The sequence below is a fragment of the Ceratotherium simum genome, chromosome 9, assembly GCF_057802395.1.
Source record: "Ceratotherium simum simum isolate JZ-2026a chromosome 9, ASM5780239v1, whole genome shotgun sequence".
Classification (NCBI taxonomy): Eukaryota; Metazoa; Chordata; class Mammalia; order Perissodactyla; family Rhinocerotidae; genus Ceratotherium; species Ceratotherium simum.
The window spans coordinates 48,964,253-48,984,474 of NC_141908.1; the positions used below are offsets into that span (position 1 = coordinate 48,964,253).

The following is a 20,222-nucleotide window of genomic DNA, read 5'->3' on the forward strand; positions in this document are numbered from 1 at the left end:
CCACCCGCTCCTTGTGCACACCCTGCCCCGCTCAAGTCAGCTCAGTTGCCAGGCTGCAGAGAATCTAGTCACCAATCTATGCAGACCCACACGTTGCCTGAGGGCTTGTTGTTGGGTGGGGCCAGTCTCTAGGGTGGGCTGCCTGCCCTGGCTGAGCTGGATTAAATCGGTGCTCTAGCGGGTGGAGCAGACCCTGGGCTAGCAGGTCTCAGGGAGAACTCCAATGGCGTCTGTGTCAGCACGCTCACACCAGGCCACAACAATGGCCGCCGCCAATGTCCCAGTCCCTGGAGAGGTCTCACCCCTCACCGAGATGCACTCAGGGCCTATTAGGTGAGTCTCTTGTCACCGAAGCACTGTGCACCTTTCTTTCTGGTGATTTTAGGATGCTTTCTGGAACGGGTGAGTTTGTGCGTGGGCCCTTTAAGAGCCAGTTTTAGTTTCTTTGTGAACCGGGTTTTCTGGGGGTGCTCCCCAATGCTTTAGTAGCAGGCAAAGTCAGATATTATGCCGCTGGTCTCGCTTGTGCTGGGTCCACAAAATGCCCACAGCGGGGGCGCTCCCCGGCTCAGGGCCCCGCGCCTCCAGGGAGGCTGCGTACCTGTGAGCTGCTCCCGGCGGCCGTGAAGCTGGCGGCTTGTGAAGGCGGCGTTTTCCTCTCCAGAAGGGAGTCTCTGCCTCTTCTACCCCAGTTAGGATTGTCCGTTGTTGCAGGAGTTCCTCTTATCCAGTTTTCAGTTCTGTCTCAGGGGTAATTTTTCCACGAGTAGTTGTAAATTGGCTGTGTCCACGGGAGGAGGTGAGTTCAGACTCTGCCTACGCCGCCATCTTGACTCCGAGTCCTGACTTGGGTCTTGATGGAGCCAGCAATGGCTCTAGATATGGATACATATCCAGAGGACAGGAAACAGGCCAGGCTACTGTCTGGACTTGAACTTCTGTTTAAATCCCGGTTTCTGTTTTACAGTAGTGCTTTCCAATATTTCAATAAATGCTGCTGAAGATACTCTGCTTAGGAAATTATTTACCCAAAGAGGCTTGTCTCTTCACTATGACATCCCCATAGTGTTTTTTTGAGGAGCCAATCTTTCAAAACCAGGGAAATAAAGTGCCTTTCTTAAGGTCATGCTCCAACCCAGGAGAACTATTAAATGCTTGTATCTGCTGGCTGGGTTAATCTCTATGTATACTGAACTGTGATGAAAATCTACAGCTTTACTTTAGAAAATTATTATTGATGGAATATTAATATTATACTAAGAATTTCTCAGTAAGGTGGTTTTTTTTTTTCTCATTGGACTTAGTAATTCTGAACTTTAAGTTAATAACTATGCTGTTTCAATCAAGTTCATTTTGAGTCAGATTTTGCTACATATCTTAGTGGCCTGTGATCCACCACAATGTTTTACATAACTCTTCTCAAGAATATCAATACATGAATTATTTTAGATGGTGACATATTAAATAACCTAGAAATATTTATGAAAACATAACAGTTCAAGTGAATGGCATTTGACAAGATATTGGTCAGGGATAACAAAACCTCTAAAATCAAAGTAATTATTGGCTCCTTTCTAACTGTATTTGTAGAGTATATACTGTTGCTTTTACAAAACACACTTAGTAGCTTTCTTTTTAAAAGGTTATTGAAGTCGATTTCAGTGGTTGGGAGATTCCTAAGCAAAAAGCTAATGTATGAAGAAAGATCATCATAAGAATGAAATTTGTCTCATGGTGATGTGACATTTGGGGTGAAAGAGAGAAGAATGATTCTTAAGGTGATGATCTTTGTTCATTGGTTCAAGCCCCTCCCCCAGTGTTGTGCTTAGAAGGTTGCTTCAATGGTTTAACACTTTATGATGCGTTTGCCTCAACACGTACCCTTCTGTAGTTGTCAGAGATTTCATTCCTGTCTAAGAACCCTTTGTCAAAGCTTCATTTGAGAGTAATAATGTTAGTCTTGAAGAATTCTCTATCCTGATACAGTCTCAGCCTGCTCTTACAAGGCCTGAGGAAACCGGGGCATTAATAGCCAGGGGATTCTGCTGCAATGCTTGACTCCACCATAAATCCCTTCTTGGTTCCCAGAGAGAGGCTCTCTTCAGCCATGCCACAGTGAGTGCTGTCTGTTGGTTGATATATGATCCTCAGAAGGGGAATAGGATGAAGTGTGGGCTCATTTTCTGTAATTGGTCACCAACAACTCTACCCCCATCTGCCGTAAGGCCCCAGAGTCCCCATGTGATGAGATTTCCCTTTCTACTCTAGTTGAAGTCTCCTGGAGGGATCCATATGGTGGCAAATTGCTTTTGCAATTGAAACGGCTTAGGCAGCAAGAGGAACGAACAGCTTCTCACAGCCTTGGAGAAAATGCCTGCCTTAAATAATGATGGAAAAGACTCTTCTGCTTCCAATTTATTTGCCAAAAGTAAGTAGAATTGAGCTCATTTGACATACTGTTACTATATCCATATATTCAAAATGCCTACACATCTACGCATTCAAGATAAAAATGTCAATATCCTGAGATTTCAGAATGAGAAAATCTGGACAAGTGACTTGAGAGACAAGTCCAATCAAATATATATTTGAAAAGAAGTGCAAAGGAATTTATTTTTGCTGAAACTAGCTATCAAAAGGAGTGTCAAATTTCTTTTCTTTGACAATCTATTGCTTGGACATCTGCCTTAGAAGGTTAAATTGGTGTATTCTTTTGACCTATTTCAATATAACAGAAGAGTGATTAAAAAAACTATTATAAGATGCCCTTGAAGCTCAACGTTATATCTCCAAATGCTTTATATTTATTCAAAATCTGTAAATAAATTCAAGATCAAATTGGTACATACACATACGACAAAACCTTGGTATAAGAGAAAGTCAAAAGACTTGGTTTTTAAAACGTGATTCATTTCTCAAGTATATTAAAACTATATATTCCAGCACTCTTAAACTGAACTTTTCACAATGATGGAAATGTTCTATATGTGTGTTGTCCAAATACAGTAGCACTAGCCACATGTGTCTGTTGAATTCTTGAAACGCAGCTAAAGCATCTGAGGAATTGCATTTGTAAATTTTATTTACTTTTAATTAATTTAAATTTAAGTAGTCATGTGTGTCTAGTGGCTGCTAAAATTGAACGGCACAGATCAAGTCCCACAGCAATTTTCCCAGAAAAAAGACCCAGTATTTTTTACTGTCACCTGTACCACATTCCTGTGAGACAACATGAATCAATATTAACTGCTTTATTTTACATGAAGAAACTGAGGCATCAGTGATTTATTGGCAGAACATAAACAAGGTGTATTTACCCTAGTCCAGGAATCTTTTGATTAACCCACGGATGTGATTTACCAGATGAAGAAAATAATAGTTACTGTTAACAAGGACTAAGACAGGCATAGTGATAGGTCAATTTCATCATAATCTTTACACATTTAAAAGAAACGTTTAACTGGTGTGATAACTGACACTAAACATTTCCGAGGCTTGAAGGATGAAAGTGACTATAGAAAGTTAACGGTAGACTCAGCTATATTTTAGAGGAACCCTGTCTGTGTATCTGGGATTCTCTCTCTGTGCAGCTCCCTTCTCTCTTCCTCTGTCCCGTGAGCTCTAGCCACCTTGGTCTCCCCAGACTCTTAGCTCTGTTGCCTCAAATCAGCGAGTTTGGGTTCCCCCTCCCTGCACCGTGTCCTGGAAACCCTCCAAGGGGCATAAAACTGGGTGAGATTTTACCCAATATTCATGACCACATTCTGGATGCTTGGATGACTTTCTGACCAAGTTTTCCTGCTTGTCTGGGTCTACCAAACCTGTAGGCTGGACACCAGTACTTCTCTGGATATTCAGGAACCGTTCAAGGAAGGATCACTGGTGTACAGTTGCATGTGAGGAATTTGCCCTCATTGACTGACTGTCCTAACTACTCTGGGAATTGCAAACAGGTTTCTGGATGAACACCTGGATCTCAATGTTGCCAAGAAACTAATATCAACCTTCAGAAACAGGAACTAGTTTAAGAGGCAAAGCATTTATTTGGGATCAAAGAATTGCAATTTGGGGAGCACAGTTTCAGGTAGAAACCCATATAGTGTCCTGCTGGGAGTAAAAGTCAGAGGCTTTTAAAGGCAAAGAAGGGAGGTTGTGTCACAAAGAATTTTAATTAGAGTTGGAGGCAGAGAGCTAGCTAGTCTTGACTAAACACTGATTGACTATCGGTTCTATCTTCGGAAAGTCCATAATCCTCAGTCTTTATGACCAGGATGTCTGTTCTCCTGCTGACTTCTTAAACAATTGCTTGTAAAACAATCTGGGCTTTGGCTCAGTCCCAAGTTCAAGACAACAAGGCAGTTTCTCTGGAAAGGCAGCTCTGGCTCCATTTAAAATGGCTTCACTCTAGTCAATTTTGACACTAAGTTGGCATTTCTAGCTTTTCCTCTCCCCTTTACCTTTAATGCTTTCTGATAGTGATTCCACACTGAAGGTAATGTGATGCTACTTGTTAATTTTTTAAAAAAAAGACTTTATTTTGTTTTTCTTAAAAAAAAGTGTTAACAGCAGGGAAGGTCTATAAGAAGCAACAACTCCAGAAACTTCTGCCAAATGACAGCAACTCATGGGAAAATTCTAAGAATTAGAAGTGCTTCATTTTAGCTCTGCAAAGGACAAATGCAGTTTATGTCGAATTTGAGGCTGAGTTGGTGTGGAGTACTAATTACTGTCTTTGCTGTTCTTTGATGGAGATCACAGTAATGACTTGGAAGAAATCACATCTCATTTCTTTTGGCAGAGCAGAAGTGATTGCTCTCAAGGAAGGAGGAAATTCAATGATTGAGGTTATAAAGGTTAGCGTAAAGCTGATTAATTATTTTCTGTTTTGAATTTTTAAATTTCTTAGAATCTTTTCTTTTCTTCTAACATATTGCCGTGTGAATTATGAAAAGAATCTGTCCTTAGTTCATGAAGTGTGATGTTCTCCCTGAAGAACATTATGTTCTGAAGGAGCTGCCGGGACAGGGAAAGGTAATCAGTGAAGGGCAGAAGCTGTGGTCCTGCTGCGTGGGGTTTGTGGCATAAACCAGGCACTGCCAAGAGCACCTAGGTCCATATCCAGTACTGACCCGAGTTGAGCAGAAACCACTTCCCTGGGACAATCGGTGTACTCTGCAGGAGAGGCAGGCCATATGTGTGCCTGGAAAAGAAACCCAGAACTAATTAAGATGAAGAGCTTGTTTCCTCCTCTAGCTCTCAGCCACCCTTGCACTTCAAATGGGCCAATCACACTCTAACTTCTGTTGAAAAAATTGACTTTTTCTTGGATTCAGTCTGTGTCTTGTGAACAGTATTGGCCAGATTGTCAGTCCTGCTCACACATCCTGCCATTACTGGAAGGGTTTTCTAAATGTAAGCATTGCATTCACCCATCACTGCCTTTCGTAGACACCAGCCTTGCCCTCAAGCTCAGTAATTCTGCAATAAAAGCATCTGATCCTCGAGATCTCTTTTTCTACAGAATCATTCCAAATTCTGCCTTTTTACAATTTTTGAATGAAAGAAATGATAGAGGCCCTGCTGTCTTTCTATATGAAAATTGTGTTGACTTAGCAAAGGAAAAGTAAATGTTCCTTTCTGAGTTTGTGAAATTTTATTGTGTATCTTATTCTTTTAGCATTGGAATGTTGATGCCCTGCTCATGCTGGTCAACCAAAAGGCGGTGCCACACGTCCCTATGTGGATTCCAGAGTGTCAGAACACAAGGGGGCAGGTGCTAGCAAATTCAAAGACAGATAGATGTCCAAAAGTCTTCTTGGAGTTTGGCAGTAAGCACCCTGGACTGGAGTCATCAGACTTGCATTCTAGTCTGTTGCTGCATCTAACCACTGTGATGCAGGGAGGCCATTTGACATTGGTGGCTTAGTTGAGTAATTTCTCAAATGAGGGGCTTAAAATGAGTTTAGAATGGAAGGTTTATTCCAGCTTCAACATTCTACAACTTTGAGGATTTCATTCAATAAAATTGGAAAAAGAGCCAGAGCATATTAAATTTTATTTACATGCAATGAACGAGGCTGTAAATTCTAAAGAGCACTCCATTTTGTAATTTGCTACCTTAATAAACAATTTTAGGTTTTTATAATACATTTCTGTCTTTAAAACATTCTATTCCAGTTAGAATCTGATTTTTATAGCTATGAAAAGAGATGCATGGAAACATGAAATAATTTAACTGATCTTATTGGGCAGAATTATTAACATGAGAATATTCATAGACTTCCTGTTCACCTATCTTACAAAAGAGATCCTATAATTAAATGACCAGCTCCATTTCCCCTTACTCAACATCCTAAAGAGGAAATTCTTCTTGCTGAAAGAGATGCTAAGTGGATATACGTAATAACAGGCTGAGTGAGAAGAAGCAAAGGAGAAGGAAAGTTTGCTCTGTGGGAGGAAGGTTGGAGGTGCTTAACCAACTGTGCTGTGTGAGGAAAGTGGCTAGAAGTTTGAAATAGCATTTTAGTAGGCTCGTTGTGGACTAATTGTGGATCTCTCAAAGACATAAGGATAAAATTTACTTTTTAATTCTTGTGGCTGTTGAAAATGTGCTTCTTGAATGCAATACAACTCTAACACCCAATTATATGATGCCAAGATTTTGAGGACAACTGTGCCAAGTGAAAATTAGAGATCCAGTTCTGAATAGCTTCTAAAATCTTCTCAGGCACAAACAGGACCCTTCTGTCCTTTCTTTTCTTTTCTCTCTAATCCCCCTATCCACTCACCTGACAAACACTTATTAATTACCTTTAGGTGCTAGAGATGCAAGGATGAGTTCAATATAGGCCTTTCTCTCCCAAGAGCTGCAGCTCTGGTTGGATTCCAGGAATATCTCTGGCCTATGAGCTTGGAAGTATTGGACTGAGACTATATCTAGCTACAAATTAGCTGGTAACGGTGTTCCCCATCTCTTCTAACCTACCCTGTTTCAAACTTATCCTCTTCTTAAATCACTTTCAAATCTGGTTATATCCTGCCAATGGAATCCAGATTCCCAGTCTAATACCCATTGTATCATGTGAGAGGATAAGAAAGCATAATCACCTAAGTGAAAGCCTCCTTCATTTAAAGCATAATAAAGTAGAGCAAATGGAATGTTCCTGGAAAACCACTAGAATGAGCCACTAGGACTTCCATCCAGTGATATCTCCTTTTCATAGCATTTGAAAAAAGACTGTGGTTAATTCGTTCTTTTCAATCAATATTTTTGGAATACCTCTAGATATAAAGATCTTATTTTAAGGTCATTTAAGCACACATCAATACTTCAACATTGCAACATCTTGTTTGTACTTCTGCTTCAGTATTTTTATTAATAAAAACCTAACTGGCTGTGTTGTGTTAACCCATAATTAGCAAGAACGGCTACGACTACAAAAAAACTACTTCAGTGGCTTAAACAAGTGAGAGGTGTCTTTTTCTCACATAATAGGATGGCTGGAGGTAGGCAGCCCAGGCTGGAGCAGCTACACAAAGATATCCAGAAATCAGGCTCAGTCTGTCTTCCTGCTCTGCCATTTACGGTGTGTGGCGTCTGTCCAAATGACCACAGCATGGCTGCTGTGCATCCAGGAAAGAAGAAAGGGGGAAGGAAAACAAGCTTTCTTTGACCCAGCCTTTATTCCAGAAGGGACAGCCTCCATAGAGATTTGTGCCTATATTTCATTGACCAGAACAGTGTCACACGGGCTCCCCTATCTGCAAGGGAGACTGGGAAGATAAATACTTTACTTTCTAGCCCCTGTAATAGAGGCAAGCTAGGGAAAAAGCTGTAGGATTATGTGTCAAGTGCGACAACCTATGACGCTTGCTATAGTGACATCTCACAGATATAACAATGAATGCAACTTATAGCTACGTTCCTTCCCTGCACCCTGCTAAATGGTTGCACAATAACGTACAAGAATTATCAGGGCAAAATGCTTTCTAAATTATAAAATGCTTTGTGAATATTATCACAAGGTATATTTAAATGATTCACTGAATTTTCACTTTCCAAGAAATTTTATTAAAACATTGCTCATCTCTTACTTTGATTCCATACTTGATATATTAGAACACGTACTCTCAACCAATAAGTTGAGAGTCTCTTTTCTTTCCTGTAATCGTTCATAATAATTGTAGGCACTTGTTCTGGGTCATCTTGGGTGAACATTTCCCTTTCTATCGCCAGCTATTTTGTTGTTCTTGAATTTATCTCTTTGTATCTGAGAGTAGGAGCTGTACCTGAATTATTGAAAGGATAGAAGTGCCAACTCACCAGCTGGCTATGTGTTCTTCTTCCTTTTTCTACCGCACATTTTGTCCTAGTGCTGATTTATTGGGTTGAATAGTTGCATCCAGACAGCTACATGCCAATCACGTGTACCCTGATTACTCATTATGAGCCTTAGGATACCATACAGCTCACTAATGAGCACATTATAATGCTGGCCAGTGCTAATTAGATGATAATCATGTGCACTGCTTTATTTACAGTCTACCCATTTAAATTAATTGGGCATTTAATTGAACACAGTGTGAAAGAAATTGGAATTGGGTTTCGAAGTTCGTTTAAGTCACTTTCACCCGCCATCTCTTACAGGCAGGTAAGATTATTCACTTGATCTGGAAATTTACAGCAAATACAAAGGGACATAATGCTTAGTTTATAATGGTACACGTGTATATATAACTTTATCTCAAACTATGTTTGGAAACAGCAACCAAATTTGCGATTTTTTTAATCTCCACTAACATCCTTATGTGACCTGATTACAGAGACATTTTGCATGCATAAGAGGTATTAGTAAAGCCAACCCTTATTTGGAAATACGAAGTGGGATTCTAAACCAACCTGATGAGAATGTTCTGATATTTTCTTAGGATAGGAAACTTACATTTAATTCACGAATAAATAAGTGGCAAACTATACCTAATTGTGATCCTATGTGTTTTCCTCTTTCAGGACATGCTATCAAAATATTTCAGGATCTACATTTTTAAATGACTGTGTGATTGCCAAAAATTGCATGCATGAATGCATCACTAAATTCAGTGTCTTTTCATTGAAATAATCTCCTAAAAGCACATGTAGAGTAGACCTAGAGTAATTATATGAGAAAGAGTTTCTAGGCAAAAGAATCCAGCCCAACTCTTCTACTTTTTTCTCAAATAGTAGCATTTCTGGTTTGTGGGCATCTGCTCCCATGTAATTTTGAGATGCACCAAATGTCTGAGGGTCTCTTCTCAAAATAAGTTGGAAAATGTGCTGCCTCAATTATTCATAGGAATTGTTCATAGAAAAAAATCATAAATGATTCTTATAAATTAATTGGAACAAAACTTGTTTTGAGAAGAGGACCTCAGGGGGATTAGACAAAATGGCAGTTTTTAAAGTTGTATTGTGTTACACTAGACAATCTTAGTTCTTTCCCTTTTGATTGTGAACTCAAAGAGGTGAATCAAGTAAAATGAATGATGTAAAGAATTTTAACCACTCTGATAAGGGCCAATATGATTCTACTTGTAACTTCTGATATCATAATGTTTGATTCTACCAAAGTCTCTCCTTAGTCCAAACAAGCATCATGGCCTTTAGCCTAAAGAAATTTTGCAGAGTTTCCAAGTACGGTATAAGAGCACATTCCAAGAGAGAAGCTGGGCTCATGTTTTTATAAGACTCAGATCATGGAGGGACAACTGAGGCTCAGGCCAGGAAATTCATGAACTTGGATGCTCTAACCTTATCTGTCCAACATATAGCCTCTAGTCATATGTAGCTACTGAGTACTTGACAGGTAGCTAGTCTGAACTGAGTTGTGCTATAAATATAAATACATGTCAGATTTTGAATATTTAGTATGATAAAGTAAAATATCTTAATACTTTTTATATTGATTACATGTTGTGATGATAATATTTTGAATATATTGGGTTAGCTGAAATATATTATTAACATTAATTTCACCGATTTCTTTTTCTTTTGTCTAATGTGACTAGAAAATTTAAAGTTACATATATGGCTCACATTAGTGACTCATAATTCAATTAGAAGGCCCTGCTCTAACCTAATGGGTTACTTGTCTTGGGGCTGACAAATTATAAACTACTTGTGTGAATTTAAAATGATTATTCAACCAAGATGTATTGAGCTATCACTGTATGCCAAGTTCTTAGTAGGGTACTGGGGATATTAAGATGAACTAGACATAGTCTTTGCTCTCAAGGACCACAGGCATTTAGTATATGCAGGGAGCTCTGGTCACATAGAGGATAAATGGCTGGAAATACATGCTACCAAAATTTTGGTAGAAATCCTTCTAGACATTTATGCATACAGATATGTAGAAGCACAGACACATATACACAAATGTGTGAGGTGTGTGTGTGTGTATGTATATATGGAGAGAGAGAGAGAGAGAGAGAGAGAATCTCTCTCGGCATCATACCATCCATGATGATCTAAAACTTGCTTTTTCTACACAACATATCATGGACATTGTTCCACAAAAATGCTAAACATAGGTCAAAATCATCGTTTTATTGGCTTCACAGTAAACGTCATTGTGTATATGTGTCAAACTAACTTTACCTTTTCCCCATCCTCTTATTTATGGACTTTTAGATTGTCTCCAAATTATTGTGAACCATGCAGGAAGAGACAACCATGCTCACTTTTGTGATTAGAAATTTAGAATAGGGGGCCGGCCCCGTGGCTTAGCAGTTGAATGTGCAGGCTCTGCTACTGGTGGCCCAGGTTCAGATCCCGGGCGTTCACCAACGCACCGCTTGTCCAGCCATGCTGAGGCGGCGTCCCACATACAGCAACTAGAAGGATGTGCAACTATGACATACAACTATCTACTGGGGCTTTGGGGAGAGAAAGGGGAAAAAAAGGAGGAGGATTGGCAACAGATGTTAGCTCAGGGCCGGTCTTCCTCAGCAAAAAAAAAAAAAAAAGAAGAAGATTAAAATGATAAATTAAAAAAAAAAGAAATCTGGAATAAACTATGAGAAATGGGGTTCCTGGTGAATCTATTTCTGGACATTCTTCTGTTCCAGTGATGTATCTTTCAAATCTAGTTTCAGTGTCTACTCTTTTAATTGCTGTGGCTCTGTGCTGTGTTTTTCCTTCTTTTCTTTTCTTTTAATTTTTTAACTTTATTTTTTAAACTAAGGATAAACATGTACATAAATCTTTTAGCTGTTTCTTTTGGTATTTACCTTGATCTTTTTAAAAAACTGTTATTGGTTTTTTTTCCAGGTTTATTGAGATATAATTGACATAGAACATTGTGTAAGTCTTACTTTTATCTTTTAAAATAATATGTTTTATTGTTATTTATTTAAATTTTTAACTGTTTAGTTTCTACCACGGAATATGTGGATCCAATTCTCTTACACCCATGTCCTATCCCCTGTACAACCTTCCCCACATATTTTCTCTCCCCTTCCATAACCTGTCTCTAATTTTGGTTTAGATCAGTATTCAGCATTTACATTGATATGACTTTGTAAATAACACTTTTGGGTGAGTCACGCAGTGTAATAGAAATATATTACCTTTCCTGTACAATTTTCTTTTCTTTCAGTGCTAATAGCTAACAATCTCCTTTCTCCTTCTCTCTCTCTCTGTTTTCTATATATTCATTGCTAATTCACCCCAAACTCTCCCAGGAAGTATGTCAGGTAGTCCAGCAGCATCAGTTTTTTCTTGGAGACATCCCTCTTGGAACCTCATTTCCTTGTTTCAGTCTGGTCTTGCTGCTCGCTATGGCTACAGCACACCTGTAATCCTGGGACTTCCCTTCGTAATCATCATAAGATTCCCCTCACCTCCTTCTTGAGTTAGATCACCTGTTTCCTGGGTCCCATATCATCCTCTTTCTTTGTTTACTCTCTTATTTTAGGGGAACCCTCTTTCTGTGGCTTCCTAGGAAAAGATGCATGAAGAGAAAACATTTTCAGACTTTCCATAACTGAAAATTTCTTTAGACTTCTCTCATTAAGACTAGTTTGCTGGTTATGGAATTCCAGGACGGAAATAATTTTCCCTCAGAACTTTGAAGGCAAACCTTTACGTCTTTTCACTTTTAGTGTTATTGTCAAGAGGTCCTATGTCATTATAATTCGTTATTTTGTATCGTGTTCCCCCTCTCTCCTGGAAATTTTTACTATCTTATCCTTTTCCTCAGTTTTCTAAAATTGCATAATAGTATGCCCAGATAGGATCTTTATTTATTATATTTGACACTCAATGAACTCTTTCAGGTGGGAAAATCATAGATAGGAAATATTCTTGGTGTATTTAATAGTTTCTTCCCCTTCAGTTTTCTCTAAACTTTCTTTCTGGAACTGCTATTAGCTAATTATTGCACCTTCTGGATTGTTCCTCTAAGTTTTTTCTTTTTCTTTTCTACTTTTCATCTCTATCTTTTTGTCCTACCTTTAGGGAAATTTCCCCAACTTTATCTTCCAATTCTTATATATTTTTTTCTTCTGTAAACTTTTATTAACTGAGGTTATGGGGAGCATTTGATCACAGCACAAACACATCCTGAAAATGTTAGAAATTACAGAAATACTTGAGATAAGTGTCAGACAGAACATATTAAGCAAGTCCCTCGGTCATCTAAGAAACATTAGTAATATAAAATTGAAGAGATCAAATCTTTGTTAGTAATACAGGATGCAGGATAAAAATGGAGACATTGGCACTCCCTGGTGTTGTAAAACAAACTTGCAACTTCATTTCTGCATTTTTGAAATTGTAATTCTCTCCCTTGTTACTGAGCCTCAAAAAGCCGTTGTTTGCCCAAATCGTTTCATGCCCTCTCCGGTCAACTTTTTCCCTTTCATCAATAACTTGCAAGTATCTTATTTGAAAAATAACTCTTATTCATTCCTTTTTCACATCCCACAGATTCCATTCCAGGTAACTGGAGCCTCCCAGCACAGAGCTTATGTGCTTCCTCTTTGAAATGCATACTTAAACGAATTTTGGTCTTTTTTCTTCAGTATTATAGGATGAGCATGCACTTACTGCGAAACTTACTTCCTTCTAGCAGGCGTCTTTATTCTGCAACTTACTTGTCACTGCCATTTTTCATTAGTTAATTAGAATGCATTCCTCCACCCTCTCCCTCCAAGACTTGGCAGCCATCAACTCTTCTGACCTAACTAGTTAACCTGCAAAGCCATCTTTATTGTTATTTACCAGGAAACACTGGATCAGAGACATCAATAATATGCCTCAATATACAACAGCTCAGCCTTAATTTGCAAGCAGAATTTCATTTGTTGGTCATGAGAAGAAAAAATGTATTCTTTGAGTGGCCTTGGGAAGGAGAAGACATCTTGATGGTAGGACCACTTGATGGGAACTGTCAATCCTGTCATTGAATTTTTCATTTCTGTTATCAAGAGCTCTTTTTCATATGTTTATTTTTTTGTGTGTTCATTTTTATGGACTCTTGTTTTTATTTAAATAGCTGGGAATATCTTCTCTTATGTCATTGAGTAAACTTATTAGCACTCTTTGAATGTTTTCCTAATCTTGCATTGACTCTGTTACCTCTAATATCCTTTTTCTAGATGTTCTATTGTTGCCATTTTTGCTTTTTATGTTAAGATATTTCCTTGGTGTCTGGTGATCCTTGACAGTCTGTTCCTATATAAGAGTGAGGCACTGAAAGGCCAATGGCAGCTCTGAGTGAGTGTGTGCGTGTTGCTGGCAGATGGGCTTCACAGTAGGGTAATTTGGCTGGGCAGTTTCTTTGGAGGATCCCTAGCATGGGCTCATAGGTCTCTTTTCTTGGATTGGCCAGTTTCCCCAGAGAATAACACTTCAATCTCTTCCCAGAAGAGGGGGTGGGGAGCTGGAGTTTTTTTCTGTTCATATATAGCTTTACATTCAATCCCCTGTCTCCTGTATGTTAGCTGCCCCTTCAACTGCGACTTGTGTCCCTAATTGTGAGCCTTTCTGTGAGCTTCCTCAGAAAGGGAATATCCAGTCTTCTGCTAGGTTTGGGGAAGGGTAGCCACCCTGCTGCAGGAAGGGGTTCTGCACTTCTGTTTCTACACAGGCTTTCAGCCCATTCTTCTGTCTTCAGTCCCATCTACCCTCCTCCCCACTCCTAACAGAAGGATCTAGTGTCGTTACATTCTGAGTCTTTCTGGGGGTCTGTGGTACAAAATGAGTTGTTCCTAGGCTTCCCCCACAAACATATTACATTTTCGTTTTCTCTCCTCTTCTAAATCCATTATCAGTTGTCCATTTGCTTTCTGGCTCCCAAAATTATGTTGCTATCATCCTCTTGTTTTCTTCGTTCTTGTGAGTTTTATGCCTTCTGTAATTCTTTTAATGCCATTTAGTGGTGTTCTATGGGAGCGAGGACAAACATCAGTGTTTTTCTGCCATATTTAACTGGCTTTTTTGTATAACACCATATGAAGCTACAACTAGGTGAAATGTACTATTTTTATTTCATAAATAGGATTTTGTAGAAACAAAGGACAGCAACCAATGTGGAGGGGCAACAAGGAGTACGAGGCCTGGGACAGAGCCCCTGCTACAGCCACACTGGCAGATTCTAGTCTAGTAATTGGTGACTTCACCACCCATGCACTACACCCTGAATCCACAAATCAGCACCTCTAACTGGTAAACCCCTGCTCATACCCGCTCCTCTCTGCCTCCCTCAGCCTGAGAGCATCCAACGTGTCAAAGTCCCCCTTTCCCTATCCTCATCTTAGAGATGAGTGAATCTGCTTTCACACGCAGGAAAGCTTTAGTCAAGAAATACAGTTTGGAGGCTGGCCCCACGGCGCAGCGGTTAAGTGCGCGTGCTACGCCCGGGGTTCACCGGTTTGGATCCCGGGCACACACCAACGCACGGCTTGTTAAGCCATGCTGTGGTGGCATCCCATATAAAGTAGAGGAAGATGGGCACAGATGTTAGCCCAGGGCCAATCTTCCTCAAGAAAAAAGGGGAGGATTGGCATCAGATGTTAGCTCAGGGCTAGTCCTCCTCACAAAAAAAAAAAAAAAGAAATACGGTTGGTCTTCAGTTCTTCTGTTCTTTTCACATATGACCTTGGTCCACTCAACAAACATTTCTTGAGTGCCTATTATAGACCAGGTTCTGTGTACATTGAGGGTTTAAAAATGCAAAGGGCAGTCCTTTGCCCTTGAGGAGTTCAAAGTCTCATTTACTCCAAGACTTCTGGCTAATTCCCATGTAGTAACTGGGACTGGCTCCTGGGTGGAGAAGGCACTGGGTGATGGCTGAGCAGCTGCTTGACATGGGATTTTCACTCACACTGACCCTAATTTCTTTCATTTTCTATGTATAGACATTGAAACTAAATTATTATTGAAGGTCACTAGAATTGAAGGTCACCAGAAATTAGCTTGGATCCCAGTGTATGACAATGTCTGTAAAAGTAAAATATCAACATTTCTCCTTAAAGAAAAAAAATAATCCCCAGTACTCCTGTAACTGGCACATCATCTGTGCATGAACTCCTTGAATCAGGTCAACTGACAGGGGCTCCTGTGGTGACTAGTTTGTAGTAGGCTTCTTTCTGGGCCATCAGTTCTTCATGGGTCCCCTTTTCAATCACTGTCCCCTGTGACATGACAGCAATGATATCCGAGTTCTGGATGGTGGACAAGCGATGGGCAATAACAATGCAGGTCCGACCTTCTCTAGCTTTGTCCAGGGCAACCTGCACCGTCTGTGAAGAGAAGATGGAAAGTTGATGCAAAGACACATGATTGTTCCTTGGCCCACCATTGCAAGAGTTCAATTTAATGCCACCTGAGTAATAATGCTATACTCAGGGGTTAAACCCAAAGGCTTGATGTGAGAGAGAGGACTAAATAAGTATTTGCTGAACGCAATGCATCAATGATCTAAATTGCAGTCCACAGGCTGAGAAATTTCAGTGAAGCAAGAATGAACCAAACTACTGGGGGTCACTACATAATTTTACAATACCTGATGGTCTAGTTTGCTAAAATGAAACCAAGGAAACAGTGTAGAGTAGCAGTTAAGTGGTCATGCCCGATACTGTTCTTCATTGAGGGCATTTTAGCTCTCTCCAAAATGGAATCCTGATTTTTAAGGAGCTAACTATAAATGGCAAATTTCATAATTGTGTTTTGCTCACTGCATTTCCTTTCATGCAAACTGCATATCAGATACTGCCTCTTTCTTCCTGTTGTATGCTGTCTCCCTGCTCTGCCACCCAGATTTAGAACTATAAAATATGAAATGCCTAACAGATGACCTGGATTATTTTATTTTACTTAAGAAAGCTAATTATTTGCTGTTGAAAAGAATGTCACCCAGCCTAGAGAATCTTAAAGCAATTCTTATTTTATTTTATTATTTAATTTTTAATTTTTAATTTTTTTTTTTTTTTTTTGTGAGGAAGATCAGCCCTGAGCTAACATCTGTGCTAATCCTCCTCTTTTTGCTGAGGAAGACCGGCTCTGAGCTAACTTCTGTTGCCAATCCTCCTCCTTTTTGTTTTTTCCCCGAAGCCCCAGTAGATAATTGTATGTCATAGTTGCACATCCTTCTAGTTGCTGTATGTGGGACGCGGCCTCAGCATGGCCGGAGAAGCAGTGCGTCAGTGCGCGCCCGGGATCTGAACCCGGGCCACCAGTAGCGGAGCGCGTGCACTTAACTGCTAAGCCACGGGGCCGGCCCAAAGCAATTCTTATTTTAAAGTTAAATTTTTTTTATTTGAAACAATCCTATTTTAAATCACTTTCTCTTGATTATTGTCTTTTGGTTCCACAAAGTATTGGCAATTTCTACTGTTAATGAATCAGAAAATTGAAAATAGTGCCATTTTGTAAGGACAAATATTACAGCAAAAGACTCATTTATAATGATTTAAGACTTTAGAAAATCAATACATACCTTTTCACTTTCTGTGTCTAAGGCAGAAGTAGCTTCATCTAGTAGCAAGATCTTAGGATCTCGTACAATGGCCCGAGCAATAGCAATGCGTTGTTTCTCCCCTCGAGAGAGTTGAGACCCCTGGGACCCAACATTAGTTTCATATTTCTGGAAAAAGTATGGTAAGTTTGAGAACCAGAAACAGTCATCGCTCCTGTGCCACATGCAGCCCACATCAAAGACCCCTCTGCGAATTTAAACAATTTGTTTTTGAAATTGGGAATAGTGAATGAGTCCCTCTATAAGGGATGTCAAATCTGTTTAGGAATATAAGAAAAATATGGAGTTTATGACCTTTCACGCTGGGAAACGATGGGACTTTACATCTTCTTCTCTGCATTTCTTTTAGGTTTGTATTTTTGATCTCTTTCTCCCTGAGTATGAGATCCTCCCTGATTCAAGATTCTCTGATTTCCAAACTCCTATCTGGAAGATCTTTCCAAGATGGAATGAACCTAGGAATGCAAGGGCCTTTTGAGAGATCTTCTGGTTCATTCCCTTATTGAGGAAACATCATTCTGGAACACAAGCCTAGGTTTGAATCTCTACTCTGCTTCTTACTAGCTCTGTGATCATGAACAAACTATTTAAATTTCTTTGAGCTGTAAACTCTTCTGAAAAATTCAGATATTAATAACTAGTTCACATATTTGTTGTTTTAGATGGAATTCTGAAGGAAAATCCCTAGCTAGATGCCTGGCATGGCTACATAAATAATGGTTAACATTCATGGAGTATTTACCATGCATTGGGTATTGTGCTAACTATTCTAGCCAGATTGTCATTGAATATTCACAGAAATCATTTTCTCCCTATTTTATAGATTACAAAACTTAGGCACAGACAGGTAAGAAAATTGTGCAAAAACAAACAAGTAAATGGCAGTGAAGTTGCCATCTAAATCCAGGTACGTCTAGCTTCTGAGCCCTTGTCCTTGACCACTCCTCTACCTGCCTCCCACAACAAGGTCTGTTCCCCTCCCCTGACTCCCTCGCATCCTGACAAATGCTCAACCAAGCCAGGTGAGACTCATGACATCCTACTTTGCGCTTGTGGAGAAAAAGTGCTCAGTGAAGGCTCATATGGGTATGTCTGTATGAGAAAGAGGCAATAAATCAACTCTAAGCCAGTGTCTCCCACAAAATAAGTAGGTGCTCAACAAAGATTTGTGGAATAAATCAATCTGCCAGGGGACACACAAGCTTTGCTTTTCATTCAGGATATAGCAAATAGTAATTTCCACATGCTTGTGGGTTAGGCTCCTCAGGTTAGAACCAGGCCAAGAGCCTAAGACTAAAGAGGCTTTAGGAAAAGAACAAAGAAAAAAGCCCACCACAAACACCACAAAATTTATAAACATAATCACTTACAAAAAAAGAAGTAATTTTCCAGTGGTATTTAAAATAAGGAAGTGGAAAAGGTTAAAGGTAATATTTGGCTCCTAAAATTCAGTTTCCGTGTCTTGATTTTCTTTGTGATCAACCACCAAGAGAGACCTTCGGTGGATGGAAAAATGCAGAGTCGATATTGTACTAAGATCAAACTTGGCTATGGAAAAGTGAGGTACACCAAGGCAGACGCAACTTACCCCACCACGCACAGTACAGGCTGCCAAGTAATGAAATCGTGATGATGACAATGATAATAGCAGCAGCTTTCTCCATGTGGCTCTTATGTATAGTCTTTCATTCCGGTGTTATTTTTTGCATTTTGCAGATGACTGAATGTCACTAAAGATAAGTAATTGTTCCACAGTTTCACAGGTAGTAAGTGGCAGAGCTTGGATTCAAACCGATGTCTGCTCCAAATCTCAGGACTTTTTTCCACTACGCTAGGCTGATGCTCAAGGTACTACTGCTTTACGTCCAAGTTTTATGGCATCCTTTGCGTTGGACCACACAATATTTTCCCAAACTAAATAGTATGTTGATGAAGGCCTTTCATTTTGCGTGAAAGACTGAGACAATCCCGGGGCACTAGGAAATAAATTGTTTGGCCTTTGACATTCTCCTTGAGCCACGGTCATTAGGCTTTTTGGTCATTCTACGTCTCCGCACCCCCATGTCCCACAGGGAACGACCCCGACTGGGCACTCACCTCTGGGAGTGACATGACAAAGTCATGCAGCTGAGCCTGCTTTGCAGCTTCTGCGACTTTTTCCATGGGAATTTCTTTGGTGTTGTCCCCATACTTGATATTGTCCATTATGCTACAGGCAAACAACACTGGTTCCTGGGAAACAATCCCAATGTTCGAGCGGAGAAACTGGACGTTTACCTGTTTGCTGTCATGCCCATCTATCATCTGCCAATAGAGGTGACAACCAGGGCATGAGGTTTTAGATTCCAGTGGGGAGGAAACGTTACATGCTAGAGTTAGTGCTATGCAGGACATTTGCTTTGTCTAAGAGACAGCAATCCCCTGACGCTTGGAAATAAATTATGTGCCTTTGACTTCTGGAAGCGATGTCTGTCAGGAGTGGTGTCAAAGTTATGCTCAGACTGTGGTTTTGTTTGTTTGTTTCCCAAACTCTAGCTCTACCAGGTACTACAAACGAGAGAGGCACTCAGGACAGTATTTAGTTAAAAAAAAAAATTCCCTTTATACTTAGGTGCAGCACATCCTTTACAAATATGCCGAATTGCTCAATTTTGAGACTCTATAGGTTATTAAACTGGTTTTTCCATTTAAAGCTATTGGACAATATAAGAATCAAACTTGTTTCCTTGATTTTACTGATATTAACCTCTGAATAACCGAGATAATAGACCCAAGTAAGAAAGGAGTACATTTATTCACTTAGTCAATCAACAAACATGTATTGAATTACCTGCCACAAAGGCACCATGCTAGGCAGTCCTTTGTCTGCTGTATAGAGAAAAAATAATCTCTGTTTTCTAGGAACTCATGGTCTAGTTAGGCAGTTAAGTCAGGAACTCAAATAGCTACCATTTGTGCTGTTTCACTTAAAAGCCCTAGAAAAGTAAAGGTACAGTATGTCTATCACACTACTGCAAACACACTACTACCACACACTTGGCCCTATGATTTCAGAAAAATATTATGCTAAATATTATATTTTAGATAATTTCTCAGCAATGGAAAAAGCAAACACTATTAGAAAAAATATAAGGCATTCCTCAATAACAATTAGCCCTTGCTCATCTTCCTCTACTCATTTTCCATAGTACTTATAGATTGCAA

General features: G+C 39.6%; 1 protein-coding gene and 1 long non-coding RNA gene across 4 annotated transcripts in view; one reads left to right on the forward strand and one right to left on the reverse strand.

The window, feature by feature from the left end:
- Positions 1–216: 216 nt before the first annotated feature.
- LOC147916294 (uncharacterized) lies at positions 217–13,409 on the forward strand. The gene is made up of 3 exons (XR_015553108.1): positions 217–333; positions 2,269–2,428; positions 13,265–13,409. It is a non-coding gene; the product is annotated as an uncharacterized LOC147916294 (long non-coding RNA).
- Positions 13,410–15,569: 2,160 nt separating this feature from the next.
- The window catches only part of ABCB11 (ATP binding cassette subfamily B member 11), an 80,170-nt gene continuing 75,517 nt past the window's right edge, over positions 15,570–20,222 (reverse strand). For all 3 annotated transcript variants that reach the window (XM_087434953.1, XM_014785878.2, XM_087434952.1), the window contains exons 25-27: positions 19,116–19,322; positions 16,980–17,126; positions 15,570–15,783 (exon numbers count right to left, since the gene is read on the reverse strand). In XM_087434953.1, coding sequence (XP_087291079.1) covers positions 15,583–15,783; positions 16,980–17,126; positions 19,116–19,322 — 555 coding nt within the window. In that variant the 3' untranslated portion in view covers positions 15,570–15,582. The remainder of the gene's footprint in view (positions 15,784–16,979; positions 17,127–19,115; positions 19,323–20,222) is intronic.